Raw genomic sequence first — 19883 nt, 5'->3', positions numbered from 1 at the left:
TGAAACATTTTGCGACCGGGTGCAATCCCCCACAGAGTGAGCACTCATGCTTGAAACGGCAATTGCTCCCCCATTTGCAGGTGCCATCATTAAAGGACCAACACAGGCCCTTCTTTCCTGCTGACCCGGCCCCTGACCCTGCAGAGGCACCGCTAGTGGGAAAAGGGGGACCCCCCGGTGATGTGACTAATGAACCCCCCTTACCACTCATCACTCTAAGCCAAATACCAATGTCCTTGTGGTGCCAATCCAGATCTGGTTGCACCGACATTCTTTGACGAAACTGTTCGTCGTATCTTAACCAGGCTAGCCCCCCATAAACCCTGTGAGCCTCCCAGCTGGCATCTAAATAACAAAAAAGGGGGGTACACTTTTCCGGGAACTTCTCCCCCAGCACACTGCCCAAGATAGCGAAGGCCTGTAGCCAGTTACCAAAGGTCCGAGGTATGAGCCTGAACCTCCTCCTATCCTCATCCTCTTCCTTCCTGTGCTCCTTCCCCTTGACCCATCTATCTATGGGGAATCTTTCCAACGGTAACAGGGTAAAAATATCGATGTACTCCCTGCGCCATATCTTTTCCTTTACCTCAGATTTTAAATGCGCACCCAAGGGGCCCTCGAAGCAAATGTAAGAGTGCCCCTTTGCCGAATCAGATATGGGGACCCGTTTTTCCGCAGGTTTTTCACTGGAGGCCCCAGCCTGGGCTAACTCCGTACCCGCTACAGCCTGAGCCTCCCCCGACACCTCAACCACATCTCCCCTTGCAACCGCAATATCCGGGGCCCACACCCCCACCGGGCCCGTCTCCGCAGTCCTAGCCCCCACCCCCCTTGGAACCGTATCCTGGAATTTGTTTAACAGGGTGCGAACTCCCCCAATAAACCCCTGCCAAGCACTTTGATCCCCAAATCCCATAACCTGCCCGTCAGAAAACAAATTTTGTGGCAACGACTCACCCAATGGATGCGCAGGGGCATCAGGCCTGCCATCCGGAGCAGCTCCTGCTGCTGACGCCATCGGGGCAGACGATACCGACGGTCCAGCTTGATCAGGCTGCGCCATAGTTGCCGAAGAGGAATGGCCTCTCTCGGGACCTGCACCAGCCGGGCGGCCCTGTGGAAAGAAATTATTGCCAGCATTACCTAATCCAGGGCCGTACTGCCACCCTGGACCCGCATAAGGCGGCACCCACCCCATCCCACCCGCCATACCTTGAAATGGCATGGGGCCGAATGGGCCCCAAGAAGGTGGTTGCCCCCACGGGCCCGGGAAGAAACTTCCCCAAGCTTGTTGTGGGGGTCCACCCCTGACAGAGTCACCTTGACCCCCACCCGCCCTTCCATCTCCGCCCTGTCCCCCCAGCTGCATACCTGGTGCTATCATTGGCCCCCATAAAGGAACACCCGCTGGAACCGTGTCCCCCCGTTGTGGCCCGGAATCCTGCCTAGAGGTTCCGGCCGTAACATCAACCCCAGGCTGTGGATGTACTGCAGCCTGGGTGGAGGGGCCCTGCCCTTGGGATCTGTCTGCTGCCTGGGAGCCCCCACCCCGCCCCCGACGCTGTTTTCCCCCTCTCCCCTTCTTCTTGTTCTGCCTCCCCCCAGCCTGCCCCGCATTGACCGAAGAGGCCGGCGGTGCACCACTGCTGCTGCTTGCTCCCCCATCCCCCGATACACTGACCTGTATGGGCCCACTTGTGCCAGCGGAAGGAGCATCCGGGTTGTCGTCCGCCTCAGCCGCTGCACGCCTGGCCCTGGTTGCTGGTGGGGATGGGGAGAGCCTGTCCACCGACCTCCTGTTGCGCTGCGGCCTGCCCGCCGCCGGGGCTGCGTCCTGCGGCCCGCCTGCGGCGGCGGTCTGCTGTGCGGAAGAGGCCTCCAAGGCCCCCCTCCAATCTAGCCCCCTCCTGTCCGCCTCCTCCCTGAGCTGCCTCAAGACCCCCGCTATGTCCCAGTCCGACATCGCCGCTACCCTGGCTTTCCCCTGGGGCCTACTTATGCAGAGCAAACGAGAACACGTTTGCTCTCGCTGCTCCAACTAAGGTGACTGACGTCACCTCCTATCTCCCCGCCTAACTAGCTCCGCCCCCCCACGCTTAAACTACCCAATCCCAACAGCCCTACACTACGTGCCCCTCTCTAACTCTTCCCCCCCTGCAACTCTCCCCTTACAGCTAGTTCCCGCAGGGAACTAACTAGGTCATGGAGCGCTGCGACGAGCCGCAGCGCTCCTCTAACTTGGGGTGCAATAATACAAACAATGGTATACTTTAATATACAAAATACAGAATTGGTACAAAATACAGCATTGGTAATTACAGTGACAAAAGTAACATGATTAATAATATGTATAACAAATTCCAAGACACAAAAGGGTGAGAGAGCCCTGCCCTTAAAAATCTAGGGGGGGGGTCAAGAGGTGGGGTAGTATACAATATTCCTATCTGGAGGTAGTGTTCTTTTAGAATACCTAATAGGAGTTCAGCTTGGCTTTAGGTGAAATGGGGAAAGGCCTAAGTTGCTTGTCGGAAAAAGTAAGTTTTGAAGGAGCATTTAAAGATATCAAACGTTGGAAAGTGACGGATGTGTTGTGGAAGGGCATTGCAGAGGAGGGTTGAAGCACATGCAAAGTCTTGTATACATGAATGCAAGGAAGTGATTCTAGAGGAGGACAAAATAAGGTTTTGTGCAGATCAGAGACTGCGGTTGGGTTGGTAGCTGGAAACTAGTGAGGAGATGTACAGGGGAGAGAGATTGTGGAGAGCTTTTCAGTTAGGATTAAGACTATGAACTGGATTCCCTGGTTGATTGGTAGCCAATATTGACTGCATGCCACCTTGTCAGTGTAAGTAATGATAAATTTGCAGTGTGCTCCCTACGCACGGCAACTTTACTTTTGTGCATATGTTCTTTGCGCAGTGCTGTCAGTTTTGAAGCACCGTAATTGTCATGCGTTTGGCATGGTCCAAAGATTTTCACATTCCCATTCACCATACACTGCGTGTTCCTGTGCATTGTGACGTAACGCATCTGGGAATATTTTTGTAGCCGAAGCAAGCTATCTCTCATTGATGCAGCGTGCTTCGGAAAAATTAGCGCAAAACCGCATTCATCCACACCGCACACAATGTGAACGAAGCCTAAGGTGACTTTGCCATATGCTGGGCTTATTTCCCATGTTTGAGTTTATGTGCCCCACTTTATAAACCTGGAGCTCTGTCAGTTAAAGAGGAACTTCAGCCTAAACAAACATACTGTCATTAAGTTACATTAGTTATGCTAATTAAAATAGATAGATAATATAATCTCTTACCAACCCTGTTTTAAAAGAACAGGCAAATGTTTGTGATTTCATGGGGGCAGCCATCTTTTTGGCTGAATGGAGGTGACAGGGAGCATGAGACACAGTTCCAACTGTCCTGTGTCCTTATCACCCCTCCCAGTCGCTAGGCAACATGAATAACAACATAGGAAACCCATCATGCTTTGCACAGCATTAGGGGAAAAAAGCCCGGGCAGTTTTCTTTGATGGGGCGGAGCTTAGCTAAAAATGCAGCTAAAAATGAGACTTCTTTAAGAAAAAAAATGTTCTGATGCTGTGTAACCGTTAAAGAAACACCAAGCCTTTTCAGTGCTGCTGAGTAGATTTTTAGTCTGGAGGTTCACTTTAATGTAGTCATCGTTAATTTTTCCCCCCACAATTTGTTTCGGGACCAACAATGAGCAGCCCGTTCAATTCCGGGCTTATGGAGCACTTTAATCTTTTATTTGTCAAAGTCCTTCTGTCCTGACTGAATGTATTTCCCAGGATTCCAGTAAAGAAGATATCAATAAGCGTTCTATAAATCTGAGAAGCAATTAAAGGAAGAGTGCAGCATTGAGGCTCTCCGATAACCTCCTGAACTCATCTGTCCAAAGCCGGAGTTAGCTATAAATTGGACCCGAATATGGAAATAAAGTTACTCCTGGAATGAGCCGATATACATGCGAAATGGCTTATTTGCCACTTTTATGATGCTTAATAATATTGTCGCTTCACCTCTCCTGACCTCGGGGCGCATCGATTAGACTCTAAATGACACATTTAAAGAAAAGATAAACGTTCATTGAAAATGCACTATAACATATATCAGTGCTGCACAAGCCAGATTGTAACACAGTGTTCTTAAAAATCACATTTACTTCAAAGAGGACCTGTAATGACTCAAAGCAGAACATCAAAAATGAAAGATACACAATTTTACATTCATTTTCAGGATATCAGCACAGCAGCAAGGAAAAGCTTCTTATAATGACATATTGCTGTGTATTGGTATTTATGTAACCCCACCTTCCAGTGGTGTAACCAGAGGGGAGCAGCTCCTGCGATCACAGGGGGGCCCAGAGCTGTTGGCAGCCCCAACTACTGACTTTCTCTACTGACTAAATGATCTGTAAATTAACACTGTAAAATAATTTTATTCATTAAGTTATGTTTAGTAAAGTTCCCCTTTAAAGCCTGAAGCCTGCTGTATTTTCACAGACTTATCGGCAGATACTTTAACCGCCTTGGCGGTAGTGATGAGCTCAGCTCGTCCATTACTGCCGCGGTGTATTTCTCAGCCCCTGGAGGGTCTTTCTGGCCCAAATTTTCAGAGGGGGTGTAGCTAGCACTTGGCTAGCTACATCACCCCTCCGATCGCCGCCGGCCCACTTTAATCCCCCCGATCACCACACTTTTTGCTTAACCCCCCCGGGAGCCCACGCCAGCGCAGCCTCTCCATAGCCTCCAGGGCTCGCTATGGCGGCGATCAGAACTGTGCATGACATCATGACGTCTATGACATCATGACGTCATGTCTGATCATCAGCATAGTAACGCCTGAAGCTATGGCGGAAGTCTCGGCCATCGCGGGATTGCGGCCAGGTAAATATCGCCGGCAGCAAGCGGAGGGGGGGAAACAGTGCCGGGGGACATGGAGGGTGAGTGTAGCTGGCCTAGTGCTAGCTACACTAAAAAATAGCCTTTAAAAAAAAAAAAAAATACCCATGGCCGCACAAAATAAAACGCCAGGGTGGTTAAAGAGAGTCTGAAGCCTCCCTAAATCACTGTTTTTATCTTACAATCTTGTTGATGATTGCTCTACCTAAAACGCTTTCTGCTGTAGCTCTGCCTCTACTCTGTCAATCTGCACGGATCACCGCCTCTCCCCACCCCACTCAGTCTTCTTTCACATAGAGTAGCGGGGAGAGGTGGCGATCTGCCCGCAAATTGACACTAGCAGAGGCAGAGCTACAGCAGAAAGCTCTGCCTCCTCGGCAGCAAAATCCATGACCACGAAAGTTATTTTTTATTTATTTTTTTTAAATCATGTAGCGAGCCCAGGGCTCGCTACATGATAGCCGCTGAGCGGCGGCATCCCCCCACCCACTCCGATCGCCTTCGGCAATCAGAGTAAGTAGGAAATCCCGTTCAGAACGGGATTTCCTGCAGGGCTTCCCCGGTCGCCATGGCGACGGGGCGGGATGAGGTCACCAACGTCATGGATGTCGGGACGTCACAGGGAATCCCGATCCACCCCTCAGCGCTGCCTGACACTGATTGACCAGGCTGCGCAGGGGTCTGGGGCGGGGGGTGGCTCGGCGCGGCGGGTAGTGGCGAATCGGCAGCGATCGCATACTACACACAGCTAGCAAAGTGCTAGCTGTGTGTAGGAAAAAAAAATATGCAAATCGGCCCAGCGGGGCCTGAGAAATCCTCCTGCGCAGGTTACCCCGAGCTGAGCTCGGGATAACCGGCAAGGAGGTTAAATACCCTTGTTTTAGCATCATAAACATGTCCTATAGCCATATATTTCTGAGGCTTAGCCTAGGCTGTTTATTATGTGGCATTCTCCCCACCCCATACACTCTGGGAGACCAGAGATCTTGTCTATTGGCTTTAGAATTCTCAGTAAATGAACATTCCGCAGAGATTATCTGGCAGTAGTAAACATATTGCCACCTGTGATAAATTCAAGAGAGTAGATTTTACAATGGGCCAACACTGACTAAATTATAAATGAATATTGAAAGAAAAAAATACAATTGTATTAATTAAGTTATTTTGAATAGAGTTCCTCTTTAAGTGCCATTATCTTTGGTAATGCCATACAAAACAAACATGATGGAAGACATACAAGACCTGTTGTACAACATAAATGTGACAGCACTGTAACTAATATAGACAGCTGTCTAACAACATATACTGTGATTACAAGTAACACTTGGGAATAGAAAGTTGCCTTTTGGGCCTTACTACACTGGATAGTGGCATTAACACAAGGAAGGTCCGATATTCACTTTTCTGCTGAGTTTTCTCACAGGAGATGTTTTCACAGCATAACAATAACAAGCCTCTGAAGCCCCCCAGCACTACTACATTTTCAGTTATTAGGTGCTTGAAAGTTATTTTATAGGTAAGATGAAAGATTATCTCCTGGTAAAAAGGTAATTGCATAGGGGTCAAGGTGAGGGAAGCTGTATATCAGTTGTTAATGAGTTCTAAGTCACATTGAAGTGGTAACAGGTCTTGGTCAGTGGCGGAAGGGAATAGCTCAGGTTAAATGATGTTTATATGATAAGGTGAAATTTAAGAGTAGGCTGAATGGTTTCAAGGTGTAGGGAAAGGGCTTGGACCAGTACAACAGAGTAATCAAGCAGCTTAGGGTGACCCAAACCACTCGGAATGTATAGGGGGATAAAAGAGACCAAAAAGACCATCTACTAAAAAAATCAAAGCTTGGTGTAATTTGCCTTCTTAAAACAGAAGAAAATCTACAACAATTCAGCTATAAGTGAACATTTGTGATTACCCACAATGCACCACTACTAAATATGCAAATTATTCCTTTTCACCCTTGGTAAGTCTAGCAAGCCTATAGCTTTGAAGTTCACACAGTCATATCAAACCCACATGTGACAGTCTATTTCAGATGTTTGGTCCTCATCAGTACATAGCTGGGATTGATAAGGCTGTATGAGATAGGGCTTGGACCAGTACAACAGAGTAACCAAGCAGCTCAGGGTGACCCAAACTACTAAGAATGTATAGGAGGATAAAAGAGACCAAAAAGCCCACCTACTAAAAAAAGCAAAGCTTGGTGTAATTTTCCTTCTTAAAACAGAAGCAAATCTGCAATAATTCAACTATAAGTGAACATTTGTGGTTACCCACAATGCACTGCTACTGAATATGCAAATTATCCCTCTTTGCCCTTGGTTTTATATGACACTACTTCTTCTTCTTGCTTGGACCAGCCCCTTCTTCTTGCTTGGACCGGCCCTGGGGGCAGGGTGCTACTTCTTCTTCTTGCTTGAAGGTTGATGCACTTACTCTATTATATATATAGATATAACATTTTTCAGCACACATAATGTGCTGATAGTTACCTCCCTCGGCTTATATGCGAGTCAGCGGAGCAGAACAAATGGTGGAACCGGTTTTGTTACTGCAGAGGAGTGTAGGGATCATGCACTAGTGATGCTACCCTGCTGTGTCCGAGCACGCCCATCCCCTGCAACATGGTGTGCAGAGTGCGCTGCTCAAGACTACCTGTGTCCCCTGGCTTGTGGAGTGGAGCATGCAATTAACATATCACTGGTGCAATGATCGGGGATTCTTCCTGTGTGGCAATTGCTGTGTCTCATATTTATGATGCCATCTTGTGGCGTCTTGAGACACAACTGTATCATCCTTGGGTCACATTTGGCTATGGGTAGGGGGGCTAGCTGGCTACTGTGGAGGGGGCTGAACTGGGGAGGGGGTGTATACGTGAGTCACTTTTTCCTGGTTTGTGAGGGAAAAGTGTGTACCTCGGCTTATACGCGGGTCGGCTTATATGCGAGTATATACTATATAAAATATATATTATATATATATATATATATATATATATATATATATATGTATATATATATATATATATATATATATTATATATACAGTATATATATAAATTTAATTTAGAGAATAGTCAGCTACCTGCCGCATATCATCTGAGTTGGGTGCCGCTATGGCAGCAATACTAAAGTCAGTTGTCCACGCACAGTTAACTCGGGGTTCCGGAGGGGGATAGTACTGTATTTAATGCCGCCTGGAATTTGATCTGCAGCAGGGTGAGCCATCATCCGGCTCTTCCTGCGACCATCTCACCGGTGGCGTTCATATACATTGTAACATTACAGTAGTTTGGCTGTCCATTTTTCTGGGTATGACTGCTGGTGCAAAACATTGAAGAAATTATTAGTTTTTAACTGTGGTTAAGGTGATGCAGTAGCCAGTAGGAGGTCACAGTGAAAGTCAAAGCAGCCAGTCATGTGAAGCTGTTGTGAAAATAAACCTGAGGTTTTCTCATGGTATTTGCTGCATGAATGTCACCTGAACTGTATCTGTTCATTTTTACGATTCTTGTGATATTCCTCATTTTAATGATCCTTGGTCAATGGCAGCCATGCTTAAATAACCTTGTCTTTTATTTCCTGTGTAGTGGTGAATTGCACGGACCCCGGAATCCCAGAAAACTCCTTTCGGGAAAGTAAAATTGAACATGGGAACTTCACCTATGGCACTGTGGTGTTCTATGACTGCAGCCCGGGATATTATCTCTTTGGATCATCTGTGCTTGTGTGTCAGCCTAATGGACAGTGGGACAAGTCCCTTCCAGAATGTATTAGTAAGTTTCTGATGTTAGTGATGGAATTTTTTTTGCAAAAGCTCAAATATGTTAATTAGAATTAGAATTATTTTATTCGCCAAGCATGATTAAGCCGTGCCCAGAATTGGATTTGGCACATATGTGGCTCAGAGTAAAAATATAAATATGATCAATCAAACAAAAAAAAACAATAAACACAATCACAAAACACAACAAACAGTGGTGTTTACAAGATATATTGAGAACAGTGTTTCATTAAACAGTCTAGTGATAGCAAGGGCCTCAACCTTAAGGAGGGCTGGAGGGGTGAGGGCGTGGAGGGGGTACAAGAGGTTGACCGCGGATGGTAAAAAAAAGTTCCCATGCCTTGAATCTCTGGTGGAGATGGCCCCAAACCTTCAATCTGATGGGATCTGACTGAAGAAGCGGTGGACTGGGTGCGAGGGGTCATTGGTAATCCCCAACACCCTGGAGCACAGTCTGGAGTTGTAGAGGAGTTCAAGTTGGGGTAGGTGTTTCCTGATGATCCTTTCCACTGATCTGATAACCCTGTGTAGTTTGGATGTGGAGGAGCCAGCGTACCAGACCAGGATAGATAAACAACATAGGACAGATTAAATAGTGGCGGTGTAGAAGTTTGCCAGAAACTCCTGGGCTGTACTGAACCTCTTCAGTTGGCAAAGAAATAGTCTCTGCTGGGCTTTCCTGTGTCCAGAGGTAGTATTTGCTTTCCAGCTCAGGTCATTGGAGATGGTTGTGCCTAGGAGGTCATTATAAACAAAAAATGTCCTAAATACTTCCGTGAAAACTTTTTATTGTTTTAATTTTGTATGAAAGGTAGGTCTGAAGCTGAGTCTGCATTGCCAATGCAAAGATATTTTTCCCAGTCCATCGAATACTTTAGTATCGGTCCAGTTTGCCTCTAGGACAAGATGGAGAGATGAGTGTGGGGGCCAAGTCATGGGCTTACATTAGATAACTGGGGGTTACTGGTACAGGAGGTGAAGCAGAAACAGCTAGAGGTGGTATTTTTATTAGAAACTACCAGAGGGTTGTACTTTACACACTCATAGATAAAAGGGTCAAACCCCCCCCCCCCCCCCACACACACACACACAAACATACATAAACACACACACACACACACACACAAACATACATAAACACACACACAAACATGCATAAACACACACACACACACACAAACATACATAAACACACACACACACACACACACACAAACATACATAAACACACACACAAACATACATAAACACACACACACACACACACACACACACACACACACACACACACACACACACACACACACACACACACACACACACACTGTAGATAGATCTACAATCTTGGAAGGTAGCTTTGCTCACCACTATACCAACCAACGGAACATGCTGAAGCCAGTCTAGCTTGTACTGTGGAGATATACCCAAGAGAAAAAAACGGTGGCCTGTGTGAGAGAGGTCATTGGCAATCCCCAACACCCTGGAGCACAGTCTGGAGTTGTAGAGGAGGTCAAGTTGGGGTTGGTGTACCGCCACTGAGAGCATCAATGTATAACCCTCTGCTGCTGCTCTTCACAAGACTGCCCTCCCCCTAGCCAAGGCCGAATTTATACTTTTTGTGCCCCTATGCCAAGTATGTTGTGACTCCCCTTTTTTATGCATAGACCCTCCCATTCCATGTGCAGGCCCCTCCTCCATGTGTATCATCCCTGTACAGCAACACCTTTCTTTCATGAACAGCTCCCTTGGGCATCAGTTTCTTTTTTCCAGGTGTTACTCCCCATTTGCAGCCTCCTCTCATCTGTAGCAACCCCTCTTTCATGTCCAGATGTCCCTTGGGCTGCAGCCTCCCAAGACCTGGGCCTTTGTGGCCTTTCCAAAATTTTGAGACTGTCCCTAGCTCCTTCTCCCAGTCTGCCCCAGCTCCCAGGCCCCACGGGGGTGGCATCGCTATTGTTACACAACCCTGCTGTGTGAGAGGGGATAAAAACAGAAGAAACCTCAAAAACCCAATGCCCTAAAGGGAAATTACCAATATTCATTTACTGCTATTTCACGCCAATTTATCCTCGCAACTTTTTTCATAGGCACGTCTAGCCAATTTCCAGACCCTAATCCAGTAGAAAGTCTTTGGAGAGAGAGCTTGAGTTTTGAGTTGCCAATACTTATTTCACTCGTTATAATGCACATCCAGCTCTGAGCTTGGGACATTGGGTTTTTGAGGGTTCTTTTGTTGTTACTTTGCTTCTCACAGCTACAATAAACCTACCATTACATTTACAGACTGGTCATTTCTTGGTCAGAGGGTAAATGAGCAAAATCAGCAGGGGATCAAAATACTTGTTTCCCTCGCTGTATGTTGTGTTTAATGAAATCTAAACCTGTTTTATTGCTATCTGAAATAAGCAATCTCTTGCTTCTTACATTTCTCTTTTATCTTGGAGGCGTTACTCCCAGCAAAACATGAGTATGTTCCCCGTGATCTGTGTTTAAGTAACCTAACCTCACTTGTGTACTGCTTACCATGACAGCTCGCCAAGCTCCCATTTAATAAAGCAAACAGTCATTGTGATGGAGGCATCTCAAGGTGGCAGAGAGCAAAATTAAATGTGTCATTTCTCTTCTCAGTGATTGACTGTGGTCACCCCGGAGTTCCTCCCAACGCCATTATTTCAGGAGAGAAGTTTACATTTGGATCTACTGTCCATTATTCCTGCACTGGAAGGAGAACGTTAATAGGGCATTCTACAAGGACCTGTCAGTTGAATGGGCAATGGAGCGGATCGTTAGCTCACTGCTCAGGTAAGCGGGGGAAGAGGAATGTATGTATAGATAGACTGTACAGAATAGACAAGGCCTCTGCACTGTATAACCAAACACTTCATTAGAGGTCAGGGAAAACGTATCACACCATGCCAGACTGCTTGGGCTGTCATATATCAAAATTTAGGCGCTCCAAGCTCTGCACTTTGGCTACCCAGACACTTATTTAATCTGAGGAAGCAGACTGTGCTCCGCTAAATACGTTATCGTTTTTGTGTCTGATTATTACAATTCCTTACTTATAATGGCCCCTTCTTCTTAGAGGTAAGCCATTTTATGTTTATTACATCCATGATTATTTTTTGGGGTGCCTTCTCCCTCCCAGTCACCTCTATAAAATTGGTCCCTTTACTACCTACACCCATTAGCAAGTAAACATTTTATAGTTTTGAACCTGAGATTCAAATTGAAGCAATATCTGGTCCTTCCTTCAAAGGCAACACATTAATGCACATGAATGCTTTCTCCAGGGAGCTTGAGTAACAGAATACCCAGCAAGCTCATGGTGAACCAGAACTCCTAGGAGTGTGTAAGGGACTAAAAAGGACCACAAAGCCCTCTTACTAAAATGCAATGTAAAGCTGAGATTTGCCTTCTTAAAACAGAAGGTATTTGCAATTATTCAGGTTGGAGTGTGCTGCTGAGGTGTCCCATGATGCATCACTGTTGCATATGCAAATCATCCATTTGATGTCCCTTTAAGCTAACCACACCTCCAAAAACACTTGAATGCAATGATGTGTCAGCTTGTTAATTGTCTAGGGAGCTACAAACTGCTCTACTCACACCAGGAAATAAATAGGTTGTGCTGGTACAGGGACAAGCGAGCTCCAGCCTGCAGCTAGATCCTCATGACTACAAAGACATGCATACATGCAAGGGCAACAATGCTCATACTGCTGGAACTTGGATCTTGAGGGGAAAGTAGGTCCTGAGGGGAGTGGTCAATTTCCATACACCAAATCACTAAACCTTTTCACTCAAAACACACTCACGGTAAGCTAGCACTCTAGCAGCAACTTTTTTTCCTGACTTTTTTCCTAGGAGTTACTTTTCCATCTTCTTTTTAAAATAACTTTTCAGTTCTTTGCATTTGAAAAAGTGACAAAAAGTAGGTGAAAATTTTTGATCTTCTGTTTAAAATGACTTTTTAGCACTCATCAAATTTAAAAGTACCAAAAAGTAGGAGAAAAAGTACTGTCAAATTTTATTTTGAGAATTGTATTGCTTGCTGGTAGCTTAAAAGGCATGATAATGACAAGGAGTGAAAATATCTCCAAGGAGAATACTTAGGAGGAAAAGTGAAATACGGTAATATGGGCCAACATGCAATTTACTTTTCTCCTGAGTTTCCTCCAAGGAGATAATTTTCACCTTCTCTTTAAAATAACTTGTATGCATTTTACAATTGAACCAAAACATTGGTGAAAGAGTACTATCAATATTATTCTGAGTATTTTCTTGCTTGCTGGTGATTTAAAAGTAGTTTTATGACCAGGTGGGAAAATGTTACCCAGGAAAAGACTCAGGAGAAAAAGGGAATTGCATGTGGGCGACGATGTAAAAATACCAACTTGGAGAAAACTAGGGAGAAAAAGTTAATCACATGTGGGCCTTGGGCCCTTTTCCAGTTCACGTTTCTCCTAATTTCCTAGGTTTTCTCTTGATATGTGATATGTTCACTCCGTATTAATAAAATGTCTTTTAAGCCACCAGCAACCAAGACCTTAACAGTAGTTTTTAAAGAAAAAATATCTCCTAGGAGAAAACTAAGCAGAAAACGTGAATTGCAAAAGGGACAATCACTTTTTCTCCTGAGTTTGCTCCTAGGTGGTATTTTCACACACCTGTCATAAAATGCCTTTTAAGCCACCAAGCAGGAAAGTACTTTTTTCAGTTGTACGATGCTGAAGATTTAATTGAAAGAAAAGATGAAAATTATCTCCTAGGAGATAGCGCAGGAGAAAAAGTTAATTGCATATGGACCAAGATGTGCTAATACTAAGGCCTTTTTCTTTGTGTAAACTATGACCGATGACCACCCTCTTTCACCCCTCAGTTGCTCTACAGTATTGTTCAAGGATTTCCCTTATGAATCTAAGAGAATCTTATGTAGAATGTAGGAATCTCATTTTATTACTGATTTACAAATACACTCCTTTGTCACAACAACAGCAGAGGTAACATATTCCCTAGACCAGTGTTTCTCAACTCGGTCCTCAAGTACCCCCAACAGTGCACGTTTTTGCAGAAAACCGCAAACCTTCACAGGTGAGGTAATTAGTGTCTCAGCAGAACTCATTAACTACCTCTGTGGTTTTATTTAAACCAGGGACTGTTGGGGGTACTTGAGGACTAAGATGAGTCACACTGCCCTAGACAGTTGTAGCACTTTGTACCAACTAATGTACATGAAATAAAGGTGCCTGGAAAAAAGGGCACAAGGGATTGCCATTAGTAAATATTGCTAATATTAGCGCTATTCTACTACTGGATTTTGATAGTAAAATATCAGTAATATTTACAGATATTTTACTATAGCTAACCCTACTCTCACACAGATTCCTCCCTCTAGTGTGCCTAGCACTAATACCCCCTTGGTGGTGCCCAAACCTAAGACCTCCCCCCAGGTGGTGCCTAACCCTAATTCCCCCCGGTGGTTACTAAACCTACCTAACCCCCTTGGTGGCACCTAACCCTAAATACCCCTCCTAAAGCATTACCCCACTTTTCCGCAAAGCTGTAATGCGCATCAAAAAAGCGGCCCACTTTGCAGTGCTGTTATTTGGTTGTATGCATTCCGCTGGTGCCCGCAACTCTATCGGGTACCTCTGGCCACTGAAATTGCACCCTCTTGCTGCATACCGTGGCCATTCTAAATGTTGAGATTTGCTGCAAAGAAGGTACATTTAGGTGTCCGGAGGTGCCTTTTATTATAGAAGCCTATGGTGGGGCTGTTTTTATGGTGGGTTCTTTTTTTCCTGCTTGGCTTTGTACCTCCATGAGTTACAAGTGTGGAAAGAACTTTCTCTTGATTCTTCACGTAGATGATTCAGGTTTCATTAACAAAAGGTTTCTTACCAAAGTTCATTGTTGCCTCAATCCTCGTTAAGAGTATCAGAGACACATACTCCACGCACACCACAATGTACCGTTAGAAATGGCAGAGAGGACATTACAAAGTAAATGGACACCACCTAATGATCTCCTAGCCAAGGCTTCATTTAAACTTCATCTGCAGCGTGGCGGCTGAGCCGTCTCCTGTCCCCCATGTCATTGTTGTTAGATATTCACTCCTGATTGCCCAGTTCTCGAACAGCTTGCAGGACTGCGACATCGTTTATTGGTAATAAGATCATTTGTGCAAAACTGCTGTAAATCTGTGGAAAGGCATTTAGCTGTAGAACATTTCAGAAATGAAATTGGCCAACTGTAATTTAAATATGAATGAACAGCGCGTCAGGAGAAGGACACGCTGGAGGCGATCCTGTCCTGAATCTGTTACTTAAATTTAAGGCTCAACTCCAGACCAAACATTTCTATTTAGTTTGGGATGAAAGCCGGCTGGTTTAAAAGGCTCTGGGGCCCACTGATGGGGGGAGGCCTTCTTGCCCGTACACCCTCAATGCCCCCCCTCCCACATCCATTACCCCACTGCTCCACAGGGCCCTTGCGTGTGAAGCAGCAGCTGTAATTACTCACCTGTCCCGGTGGGCAGTGACTGCACAGTCCGGGCACTCTAAGCCACGCTTCTCCTTCTGTATCACTCGGCATGTGTGTGTAAATATGCACCGGGTCAAAGATAAGAAGGAGGACAGCATGGCTAAAAGTGTCTGGACTGTGCAGTTGCAGCCCGCCGGGACATGTGAGTAATTACTGCTGCTGCTTCACACGCAAGGGCCCTGGGGAGCAGTGCAAGCGAGGGGAGCAGCATTTGGCAGGGTTGGCATTGAGGGGCCCTTGCAATTTCCCCATTTGCCTCAACGGCAGCACCGGCACTGGATGAAAAGAAGGATGATGAGATTCCACTGCTAGTTGTTATTGCTGTCTGATTCTCTGATGGTAAAAATGCCTGAATCCCTGTAGAGCAGTGTTCCCCAACCCTGTCCTCAAGACCCACCAACGGTGCATGTTTTGTGGAAATCCACAGAGGTATTTCATCAGCTCTGCTGAGATGCTAATTATCCCACCTGTACAAGTTTGTGGTTTCCTGCAAAACGTGCTGTTGGTGGGCCTTGAGGACAGAGTTGGGGAACTCTGCTCTATACAGTTCTCTGGTGTCTAGCCCCCCCTCCTCTATACAGTTCCCTGGTGTCTAGTTCCCCCCCTGTCCTCAAAGCCCACCAACAGTGCATGTTTTGTGGAAATTCAAAAAGGTAATTAATCAGCTCTTCTGAGATGCTAATTACTCCGCCTGTGCAAGTTTATGGTTTCCTGCAAAACATGTACTGTTGGTGGGCTTTGAGGACAGGGTTGGGGAGCTCTGCTGTAGAGTATCCATCAAAAAGACCATCATTTGGACCAATAAGAATCTGGAAGGAAAATTTAAGGGGAAATTTCCATATTTTACTTATTCATATGAACCAAATGGACTAATGTCAGCAAAGTCATTTGTGTAGCGTTTTTTCCTGTCGGACTCAAAGTGCTTGAGCGTTGCAGTCGCTAGGGATGGGCAGAAATCACGTTTTTATTATTTCCAAATCATTTTTGGGTCATTTTTGCATTCTCTGATTGGCCAAATACTTTGGAGATCTGTAATTGGGATAAAATTACCGAGTTGCGGTAATGTGGTATTCCCGCAGAAATCTGATTCCCATTTTCCAGTTTCCGAGTTCCAATCGGAAATTGGCATTTGATTTCCGCAGAATCCAAATGAGCATCTATAGCAGCTGATAAGGGTGACCTCAATAGGCCACTCTGTTAGGGAGTGTTAGGGAGTCTTGCCCAAGGACTCCTTACTGAATAGGTACTGACTTACTAAATAGTAAAAGCTGAGGAAGCACCCTGGTCTCCTGTGTCATAGGCAGTGCCCTTATCCAGTACACTATCCAGCCACTGCTGAGTACTTAAAGGGACTCCGAGCACCTCTCATGGGCATGCCTTTAAGCCAGATGACTTCCAACAAAGTTGTGCTATGACCCCTCTGGAGGAGCCTCTTGCAATGGCCATGCGTGTCACTTCCTCTTCCTGCTTCATTCAGTGATGCACTTCTCTAACAGAGAAGACAGGGGTGACCCGGAAGGTATAACATAGCCAACGTGGCAGCTGCGATTTTTTAAATTGAAATCGAATAAAAACAGTTTGGTGTAGAGCGGCGATTCAGGCACCAAATGAAAGAGGAGAGCACAAGCTACAGAAAGGTATGCATCTTTAAGTACTGAGGTGCTCAGAGTCCCTTTAATTTTGATTTGCCCCCTGATTTTCTATTGGTCCACACAAATTACCTTGTGGCTTATTCAGATGCGCTTATTCAGGGTTCCTGATAAGTGTAGTGGCAGGAGCAGCTGGCAGTTTCCTATGAAGGTAATAGAAGACTAGAAGTACATTTATCATTGTAGCTTTTGGATTTACTGTACATAGTGCCAACATGTTCTATAGTGCTATACAATGTAGAATACAAGCTGCGTAACTATGGGTTACAGATAAAGCAACAATGGAACAAGTCATCTACTGCATTATATGGAGGAGGAAAATATGTAACCACTTCACACAGCAGTAATAAAGCACACAGGAACACACACACACACAGACACACACACACAAGCAGATGAACACACACACACACAAGCAGATGAACACACACACACAAATAAGATATAAATATACACATGCAGATGGACACACACTCACACACATAGAGATACACACGCCCAAACAGATATAAACACACACACACACACACACACACACACACACGCACGCACGCATGCACGCACGCACGCACGCACGCACACACACACACACACACACACACACACACACACACCACACACACACACCACACACCACACACCACACACCACACACACCACACAACACACACACACACACCACACAACACACACACACACACACACACACACACACACACACTCAAACAGATACACACACACAGATATGATATACATATGAACCTGCAGACAGACAAACACACATACAGAGATACACACACCCAAACAGATATAAACACACATACACACACAGATAAGATATACATGTACACATGCAGATGGACACACATACAGAGAAACACACACCCAAACAGATATAAACACACATACACACACAGATAAGATATACATGTACACATGCAGATGGACACACACTCACACCCTTCCAGAGATACTCACACCTAAACAAATCTAAATACAAACACACACACACACACATATATAAATATACACATGCATACAGACATGTATACAGAGATACATGCACACACAGATACACACACACACACACACACACACACACACACACACACACACACACACACACACACACACGCATACAGATACACACACACATTTTTTTCCCCTGAAGAGGACGATGTTTTTTTCCCATCTGCTGATTATACAGCCAGTAATTTTACTCTAAAGGGGACCATATATGAATGTGAAAACAAATTATAAGTTCTGTGTAATGGGAAGGCTTGTGGGCACAGCCATATGGAATGGCAGAATGTAAACCTTTTAATGCTTCATAAAAGAGAAGCAAGCAGCGACACACAATCAATAGCGAGACTGCTGGAGGTCTTTGTGTCTGTTTCTCTGATCTCAGAATCCGTGTTGTCTAATAATCCAGTGACACGTTGCCTATATTATTACAAGATATATGTGTGTTCCATAAATATTGTTCATTAAGACTGCGGCTCTTCCACGGCTGTCACTCACGGACATTCTGCACTCTGCCTACACAAGCCTGAGCCGTAGAATAGACATTGTGTCACATGATAATCCCAGAATCAGCTGACAGCAGGGTGCTGCTGGAATGGGATAATTAAATGTCTTCACAGCCTCTTTAAAGATTTTTTATTTTTATTTTACGCTTTATCTGCTGCGGTATGACAAGAACATGATTACACAGCAGACATATTAGAGCTGTGATTTCTTCATCTCACATGGAGATATAGCAAAGATGCTGCCTTAGGACAATGTGGACTTTGGGTTCATGTATCCTTTACAGGGGAACATCCTACAGCAATATGTTCACTCCACTGATATTTGGGACTCTATTTTTTGCAATTTGACACATAGATAGTGTGTAGGAGGTATAAGTGCTCTTTTATTATTATTTAATGCATGTATAAAGTGGCAACATAATACGCAGCACTGGACAATACATCCATACAATGATACAAAGGATGACAGACATAACAAGCAGGGGTGCTCGGATACCCCTTTTTAAAATCAAATTGATTCGGTTCCGGATACCCAGATATCCGGATCCGAATCGGATATTCAAATCCAAACTGTTTGTTATCCGAGAAAACTCGGATATATCCGAACCCAATATCTGTCCGGATTCGGATATCCGGATAGAAAACCGGAAGTGGTCTTAAAATGGGTTAAAATGCTTCCAAAGTCTCTTCAAATGGACACAATCCCTTTCGGAGGTCTCTCTCTCTCTCTCTCTCTCTCTCTCTCTCTCTCTCTCTCTCTCTCTCTCTCTCTCTCTCTCTCTCTCTCTCTCTCTCTCTCTCTCTCTCTCTCTCTCTCTCTCTCTCTCTCTCTCTCTCTCTCTCTCTCTCTCTCTCTCTCTCTCTCTCTCTCTCTCTCTCTCTCTCTCTCTCTCTTTCTCTCTCTCTCTCTCTCTCTCTCTCTCATTTTGGCTTCTGCTCGGATATCTGAACTAACTATCCGCCTGGATTTCGGATTTCAGATGGGAAATCCAAGTTTGTCGGATAGTGATATTCGGATTTTAAAAAATATCCGAATTGCTATTCAAAGTTCGGATAGTGGAAAAAGTTCTGATTATCTGGGTAGCTCGGATACCCGAATATTGGATGAGCACCACTGATAACAAGGCTATACAACATAGAACAAAGCTGTACAAGGCAAACAGGGTACAAGATACATAATGGTGCGATTTTGGGATGGTTAGATACGCCCAGTAATACAAGTATGAGGCTGTCATCGTAAAGGAGCACAATAATGGTGCGCACATTCATGAAGAATACACCAGGGAAGGGAAACCCGGCCAAAGGCTTATAATCTAAGGGGAGGGGAGGTGGACACACTAGGTAGAGCTGTGGAATAGGTAATCAGTAGAAAGTTACTGTGTGGTAGCGGTTGAGTAGGCCGTCTTTAAAGAGGTGTGTTTTGAGGACTTGCTTGAATGTGTTAAAGGAGGGAGCAAG

At 45.1% G+C, this 19883-nt stretch overlaps 1 protein-coding gene across 1 annotated transcript in view; it reads left to right on the top strand.

The window, feature by feature from the left end:
• CSMD3 (CUB and Sushi multiple domains 3) overlaps positions 1–19883 on the top strand; it is a 1539978-nt gene that overhangs the window by 1426922 nt on the left and 93173 nt on the right. Inside the window, exons 57-58 of the mRNA XM_068237930.1 lie at positions 8508–8693; positions 11330–11503. Coding sequence (XP_068094031.1) covers positions 8508–8693; positions 11330–11503 — 360 coding nt within the window. The remainder of the gene's footprint in view (positions 1–8507; positions 8694–11329; positions 11504–19883) is intronic.

The sequence above is a fragment of the Hyperolius riggenbachi genome, chromosome 5 (genome assembly GCF_040937935.1).
Source record: "Hyperolius riggenbachi isolate aHypRig1 chromosome 5, aHypRig1.pri, whole genome shotgun sequence".
In the NCBI taxonomy this organism is placed as follows: Eukaryota; Metazoa; Chordata; class Amphibia; order Anura; family Hyperoliidae; genus Hyperolius; species Hyperolius riggenbachi.
The sequence above is the reverse complement of the archived record's forward strand: the minus strand, read 5'-3'. Positions and strand labels throughout refer to the sequence as shown.